The sequence below is a fragment of the Pseudophryne corroboree genome, chromosome 2 (assembly GCF_028390025.1).
Source record: "Pseudophryne corroboree isolate aPseCor3 chromosome 2, aPseCor3.hap2, whole genome shotgun sequence".
Classification (NCBI taxonomy): domain Eukaryota; kingdom Metazoa; phylum Chordata; class Amphibia; order Anura; family Myobatrachidae; genus Pseudophryne; species Pseudophryne corroboree.
In genome coordinates, this window is record NC_086445.1 from 23,567,119 (window position 1) to 23,574,873 (window position 7,755).

The window sequence follows — 7,755 nt, forward strand, 5'->3', positions numbered from 1 at the left end:
GATTATATGAGTGACCGCATCCAAGTAGGCACGTCAGACAGTCCGTACATATACTGGCAGGAAAAAGAGGCAATTTGGAGGCCCTTGCACAAACTGGCTTTATTCTACCTAAGTTGCCCTCCCTCCAGTGTGTACTCCGAAAGAGTGTTTAGTGCAGCCGCTCACCTTGTCAGCAATCGGCGTACGAGGTTACTTCCAGAAAATGTGGAGAAGATGATGTTCATCAAATGAATTATAATCAATTTCTCCGTGGAGACATTCACCAGCAGCAATTGCCTCCAGAAAGTACACGGGGACCTGAGATGGTGGATTCCAGTGGGGACGAATTAATAATCTGTGAGTAGGGGGATGTACACAGTGAAAGGGGTGAGGAATCGGAGGATGATGATGAGGTGGACATCTTGCCTCTGTAGAGCCAGTTTGTGCAAGGAGAGATTGATTGCTTCTTTTTTGTTGGGGGCACAAACCAACCAGTCATTTCAGTCACAGTCGTGTGTCAGACCCTGTCGCTGAAATGATGGGTTCGTTAAAGTGTGCATGTCCTGTTTATACAACATAAGGGTGGGTGGGAGGGCCCAAGGACAATTCCATCTTGCACCTTGCATCTTGCATCTTGTACGGTACAGTAGTCAACTGCTCTACCTACCTCTGTGTCGTCAAGTATACTATCCATCCATACCTGTGCTGCATTTTAGTTGTGCGCAGTATATAGTACGAGGGGACAGTGCAGAATGTTGCTGTGACCACCAGTATATATATATAGCAGTACGGTGCAGTAGTCCACTGCTCTACCTACCTCTGTGTCGTCAAGTATACTATGCATCCATACCTGTGCTGCATTTTAGTTGTGCGCAGTATATAGTAGGAGGGGACAGTGCAGAATGTTGCTGTGACCACCAGTATATATATAGCAGTACGGTACAGTAATCCACTGCTCTACCTACCTCTGTGTCGTTAAGTATACTATGCATCCATACCTGTGCTGCATTTTAGTTGTGCGCAGTATATAGTAGGAGGGGACAGTGCAGAATGTTGCTGTGACCACCAGTATATATATAGCAGTACGGTACAGTAGTCCACTGCTCTACCTACCTCTGTGTCGTCAAGTATACTATGCATCCATACCTGTGCTGCATTTTAGTTGTGCGCAGTATATAGTAGGAGGGGACAGTGCAGAATGTGGCTGTGACAACCAGTATATATATAGCAATACGGTACAGTAGTCCACTGCTCTACCTACCTCTGTGTCGTACAGTATACTATGCATCCATACCTGTGCTGCATTTTAGTTGTGCGCAGTATATAGTAGGAGGGGACAGTGCAGAATGTTGCTGTGACCACCAGTATATATATAGCAGTACGGTACAGTAGTCCACTGCTCTACCTACCTCTGTGTCGTCAAGTATACTATGCATCCATACCTGTGCTGCATTTTAGTTGTGCGCAGTATATAGTAGGAGGGGACCGTGCAGAATGTTGCTGTGACCACCAGTATATATATAGCAGAACGGTACAGTAGTCCACTGCTCTACCTCTGTGTCGTCAAGTATACTACAAAAGTTCAGTAAAATTACCCAATTATCAAAATTAAAAGCGTCTGATAAGAACCGTAAACTTGCCAATATGCCATTTACGACACGGAGTGGCAAGGAACAGCTGAGGCCCTGGCCTATGTTCTTGGCTAGTGGTTCAGATTCACATGAGGATGGAAGCACTCATCCTCTCGCTAGAAAACTGCAGTGCCACTCCTAGATGGGCCAGGTGTTTGTGTCGGCCACTTGGGTCGCTTAGCTTAGTCACACAGCTACCTCATTGCACCTCTTTTTTTCTTTGCATCATGTGCATTTTGGGGACTATTTTTTAAATCTGCCATCCTGTCTGACACTGCAGTGCCACTCCTAGATGGGCCAGGTGTTTGTGTCGGCCACTTGGGTCGCTTAGCTTAGTCACACAGCTACCTCATTGCACCTCTTTTTTTCTTTGCATCATGTGCTGATTGGGGACTATTTTTTAAATCTGCCATCCTGTCTGACACTGCAGTGCCACTCCTAGATGGGCCAGGTGTTTGTGTCGGCCACTTGGGTCGCTTAGCTTAGTCACACAGCTACCTCATTGCACCTCTTTTTTTCTTTGCATCATGTGCTGTTTGGGGACTATTTTTTAAATCTGCCATCCTGTCTGACACTGCAGTGCCACTCCTAGATGGGCCAGGTGTTTGTGTCGGCCACTTGGGTCGCTTAGCTTAGTCACACAGCTACCTCATTGCACCTCTTTTTTTCTTTGCATCATGTACTGTTTGGGGACTATTTTTTAAATCTGCCATCCTGTCTGACACTGCAGTGCCACTCCTAGATGGGCCAGGTGTTTGTGTCGGCCACTTGGGTCGCTTAGCTTAGTCACACAGCTACCTCATTGCACCTCTTTTTTTCTTTGCATCATGTGCTGTTTGGGGACTATTTTTTGAAGTGCCATCCTGTCTGACACTGCAGTGCCACTCCTAGATGGGCCAGGTGTTTGTGTCGGCCACTTGGGTCGCTTAGCTTAGTCATCCAGCGACCTTGGTGCTCCTCTTTTTTTCTTTGCATCATGTGCTGTTTGGGGACAATTTTGTAAATCTGCCATCCTGTCTGACACTGCAGTGCCACTCCTAGATGGGCCAGGTGTTTGTGTCGGCCACTTGGGTCGCTTAGCTTAGCTATCCAGCGACCTCGGTGCAAATTTTAGGACTAAAAGTAATATTGTGAGGTGTGAGGTGTTCAGAATAGACTGGAAATGAGTGGAAATTATGGTTATTGAGGTTATAATACTATGGGATCAAAATGACACCCAAATTCTATGATTAAAGCTGTTTTTGAGGGGTTTTTGTAAAAAAAAACATTAGAATCCAAAACACACCCGAATCCGACCAAAATTTTTCAGGGAGGTTTTGCCAAAACGCGTACGAATCCAAAACACGCCCGTGGAACCGAATCCAAACACAAAACCCAAAAAATTTCCGGTGCACATCACTAATATATATATATACTGCTAGATCAATGTCACTGCACAGTAAGGCAGGTTTTTCCTTTTTTATATGTTTTTTAAAAGATTTGTATTTGAAAAACGCTCTCCATGAATTAACTGACAGCGCGGTACCGCCCATTGCAAGAGAAACCACCGCACTCAGCAATAAACCAGCTGGCAACGTTAACATCAGGTAAGTATTGCCCATCTGAGAGGTATACATACTGTACTGTGGATAACTGCACTGTAAAATGTAGATGTAAGACACTCTCAATGAAATATCTCCAGCTTTAAATTGTCCTCTGACTGCTGATCACCCCGGATAAAACTGGTCCAGCATTACGGGGTCCAGAGCGATCCGGTTTTCACCCAAACCCCAAAATTACTGTGCTTGCTTAATAATACCCAAACATGAGCATATGGTATTTTTGTTGTTTTTATTGGTTGGGAAGGAAAATGTACTACAGCATATGGATTAAAATACAGCTACAGTTAATGGAACAGAAGCTGTGGTTTATATTAAATATTATATGGCACTAATTGCTATCTACTGTAGCTTAGAGGTACTGTGTTCCAGTACGTGCCGTGCACTCTGGAAATTACAGGGTTAAAATTCTATTTTCTGTACAGTACTATGCATTCTGCACGGTTGCATGGAAGTGGTGATACTGTGCTATAGCAGCACAACATAGGCAAACGCAGTGGGGGTTTCTAGTTGCCCAAAAAAAACCTTCTCTGGCAAGTGGCTCAAATTATGACAACAACAGTAATTGTATATAATATGATTACTAAAGCTGCCGCCACATCATGCATTTTAAGGGACAGAGTACAGCTGCTGCAAATGCCCAGTGATAGCAACTTCTGCTACCAGGTTTGCTGTGTGGATGGATCTGAGTCCACAATCAGTGCACTGGACCAGAGAGTAGCTGCCAGGAAGGAGAGACAGGAGCCTTACCATGAGATGGGAGAATGTGAGCTTAGAACGTGCAGTACTGATTCTATTAGGTTTGTGTATTTATCTATTACGGGATGTTTAACCGTTTCCTGACAACTAATTTAGATTATTTAAATGTTTGATGCAGCCTATACTATAGACCATCTATAGCGTTAAATATTAATGCTGTATTCCATACGATATACAGTGTATAAAAAGAGCAATGTTTGCATTAATATCCACGGTCATTACTAGGTTCTTCCGCTCCCCCAGACTCCCACGATTGCTTTAATGTTATGCGGAGTGGGAGATTGTGGATTGCATTTGGAAACCCCCCTCTGAGCACCTAACCTGCCGGCTGCCTGCATCTATTTGGATTTAGTGCTGATATCTGTGTTCTGCAAACTGGACTACAGTAAATGATATCTGTCAACCTGATATGTTCTGTCAACCCTCATCCTCCCAACGCCATCATTAACCGGCCGTTACCGTAAAAATATAAGTTTTCCCGGCTCATTTCCTCCAGAGTCTCATTAAGAGTGTAAGGTTAATACACCTTATCCCATTGTTAGGTCCCGATCTTACCTACTGTAATTGGTTTTTGCTAATACAAAGATGAGTTTAATGTAAGCACACGGTAACAGTTTCTTTCATAGCCAAAATCAACTTTGTGACAACTCAGAAAATACGACTCAGTTTCCACAGTGTGTGATTGCAGCAAGCTGACGCTTATATTTCTCTTTTACTATCCCATTATTGTATAGTGCACAGTCTTGTGTGATTACATTTGTCAACACAAAGGCGGCTGTCGTCACTGATGTCCCTAAGAAATGTGTCTGAGATCACACATAGGACCATGAGCCTCCTCAGAACATAGGATGTCGCAGACACAGAGACATGCAGTTGTGTAAGTTACTGTATGTGGTCCTAAGGGTCCCTAATGTAGCTATGTAACATGGATTTATTACAAGTCACTTCTTAAAGGAGAAATAGCAATATGCTTTGCCCTATTAAATTATATTTATATAGTTGAAATTGCAATTTATTTAATTTGAAAACCTTACCAACCCCTCAGCATTATTCAGTTGCACCCCCCCCCCCCCTCCCTACTACATTGCTATCGGAGGAGAACCTCAGGTACATTAACAGTTTGTCCTATTGCACTTTGTACCTTCAGGGCAGAAGAGCAGACGACCCAAAGTACAAGGGGACAATCAACAGAGACATATAGCATATATACTGTGTATTCCACACAGGACATAATAATAAAAAAAGAAGAAGAAAGTCTTAAGTTTAACTGTTTCATTTCCAGATGGCACAGACTGTACTCAGTGAGAAGCCTCCTCTACACCAGATGACTGTACTCACCAGTTCTAGTATGCAAGGGGTAAATGAGTTACATTCAGTGTAAACGTACAGTACTATATGACACATTATGACTTATATTCCTTTTGTATCTGAAGCATTAGAAAGCAGTCTCATTCTGTATTACAGTGTTTGCCAGGCAGGACTACTAGGCTGGTGTGTGGACTTTATATCCCAGTTGAAGCGTTGGATCTTCTGGGATCTGAGTCCTGCTCATACCGGTAGTGATACCCCTCCATCTGGTCCCTACAGGCTTCCCTGAAGTTATTCAGCCACCTCTTGATGCCTCGTCGGTTCAAGTACAGGACCATGAGGAATATGACTCCGATCAGAGCCAACACAATCCCAAAGAAGACGTAGGATGCCGTCTCCAGGTCCTCATTAATGCACTTCAGGTTGTCGCTCTGGAGGTGGGCGACCAGGGTGCCGTTTAAGTTTGGTGGAGTGGAGCACTGGAGGATGTGTGCGTCCAAAGTCTGAGAAGTATTTCTGAGCCACAAAAGCATGGCCCTTATGTCACAGTCACAGACTATGGGGTTTGGACTTAGATAAACATGGACTTTCTTTACCCTCAGAGCAGAAATAGTCTCTACATCGACTCTTTCAATGGAATTATTTCCAATGTGGATTGTTTGCAAGCTCTCGATATTGAGCACGGTGCTGGGAAACGATGGTAGTTCATTGCCAGTGATCTCCAATGTTCTCAGGCTCCTCAAGCTTTCTGCCCACTGGGAGTTAAGCAGCAGTTCTCTCTGAGCTGGTTCTCCGAGGGCACAGTTCAACTTTAAAACTTGGAGCTGAGATAATCCCATGAATGTGGCATTAGGTATTGAGTGCAGGCAGTTGAAGCTCAAGTCTAGGGTGGTGAGACTGGGCATCTGGAGGAAGGCATCTGGATCTATGGCTTCTATGTTGTTATTGGTGAGTATGAGAGTGGACAAGTTGCTCAGGTTTGTTCCATTGCTCCTGAAGATGGAGGCTTGGAGGAAAGTGATGTTGCTGCCAGTCAGTGACAGGTTCTGGACCCAGTAAGGGATATCCACTAAGACCTCTTGCGGAGATGGGAAGTGGCACTGAACAAGACCAGTATTGCTCTGGCAGTAGCAGTTCAAGGGACAAGAGACGGTGACATTCATGAAGATCAGAAGCCCCATCAACTTTATCAGCAGCCAGCAGTTGTACCTAGGTGGACTCAGCAATGCATTGGAGTTGTACTGGCCATTGAGGTTCTTTCGTGGCATGTTTTAGAGTTGTGGAAGAATTGACAGCAAAGTCTCCAAAGTAGGAAAAGTGTCTTTGTGTCCTCCTGGTTGTCAGTGTAAGGGAACACCAGGGCAGGCATCAGTTCTCTCATCCTCAGCGGCTGTCAATGCATAGGAAGGCTGGATCTCCTGGACGTTCTCTAGCAGCCCAGGGCTCACAGAGGATTCTAGACCCTCAGCGCCTGCTGTCCCTGCGTGCAACTCTTAATTTGATTTTGACGTCTCTGGCAGGTCTGATGGATGGACTGATGTCTAACAAAGATGCCTCTCCCCTTCCCTCACGCTCCTCCACCTCCCGTCAGCTGCTCTTTCTATTATTGAGGAAGAAAGGCTGGAGTGATTTGCTAGGATGTATTCCCAGCAGTAACAAGCAATGCCTAGCTTTCATATGTACCAGGCTACTGCTTAACCCTCCGAGTACCTGCCAGGCCACTGATGCAGAGACAGCAATTATCTAGTGATGCTATTATATGTAATGTACAAAGCAACAGAGAGAGAGAGAGAGAGAGGAGAGAGAGAGAGAGAGAGGAGGAGAGAGAGGAGAGAGAGAGAGAGAGAGAGAGAGAGGAGGAGGAGGAGGGAGACAGGACGAGAGACAGAGGTTGGAGGGAGAGAGAGACAGAGAGAGGAGGAGAGAGAGAGAGAAAGAGAGAGAGAGAGAGAGAGAGAGGAGGAGAGAGAGAGAGAGAGAGAGAGAGGAGGAGAGAGACAGGGCAAGAGACAGGTTGGGTGAGAGAGAGAGAGTGAGAGAGAGAGCGTTAGTGCTGAGACAGTGCTTTCCTACAGTAGAAGTTCTTGTGATAAAAATAATAATTTAAATTACATTATATTATACACTGTAAGTAATGTGGATATTGGTGACATGTCATATCCTAATACTTTATATCAAAGTACAATAATTCTTAAATTATTTATTTTTCTACTTACAGTAAAGCCCCTTAATGAAGTTCATATGAAATGTAAAATTTTAAATAGCAAATCTAGCCTTCTCCAGAGATCCTAGGCAGTATTGCCGACTGTCAATTTAGATAGATAGATAGATAGATAGATAGATAGATAGATAGATAGATAGATAGATAGATAGATAGACAGTATATATTGTTTCATATATAAGGTCGGTGATAGAAGCACAATTAATCAATAGTTATATCATGCAGAGCAGTTCCAGCAGGGGAGCGGTGTAGAACAGCA

The 7,755-nt window shown here is 44.2% G+C and overlaps 1 protein-coding gene across 1 annotated transcript; it reads right to left on the bottom strand.

The window, feature by feature from the left end:
* Window positions 1-5,029: 5,029 nt before the first annotated feature.
* LOC134993860 (trophoblast glycoprotein-like) lies at window positions 5,030-7,053 on the bottom strand. Its single transcript, XM_063950907.1, has one exon. The coding sequence runs from the start codon at window positions 6,541-6,543 to the stop codon at window positions 5,470-5,472; it is 1,074 nt and encodes a 357-aa protein (XP_063806977.1). The 5' UTR covers window positions 6,544-7,053; the 3' UTR covers window positions 5,030-5,469.
* Window positions 7,054-7,755: the final 702 nt, after the last annotated feature.

What these genes read in the sequence shown, in the direction of transcription:
- LOC134993860 (XM_063950907.1), bottom strand. Translation starts at nt 6,543, where the DNA reads ATGCCACGAAAGAACCTCAATGGCCAGTACAACTCCAATGCATTGCTG.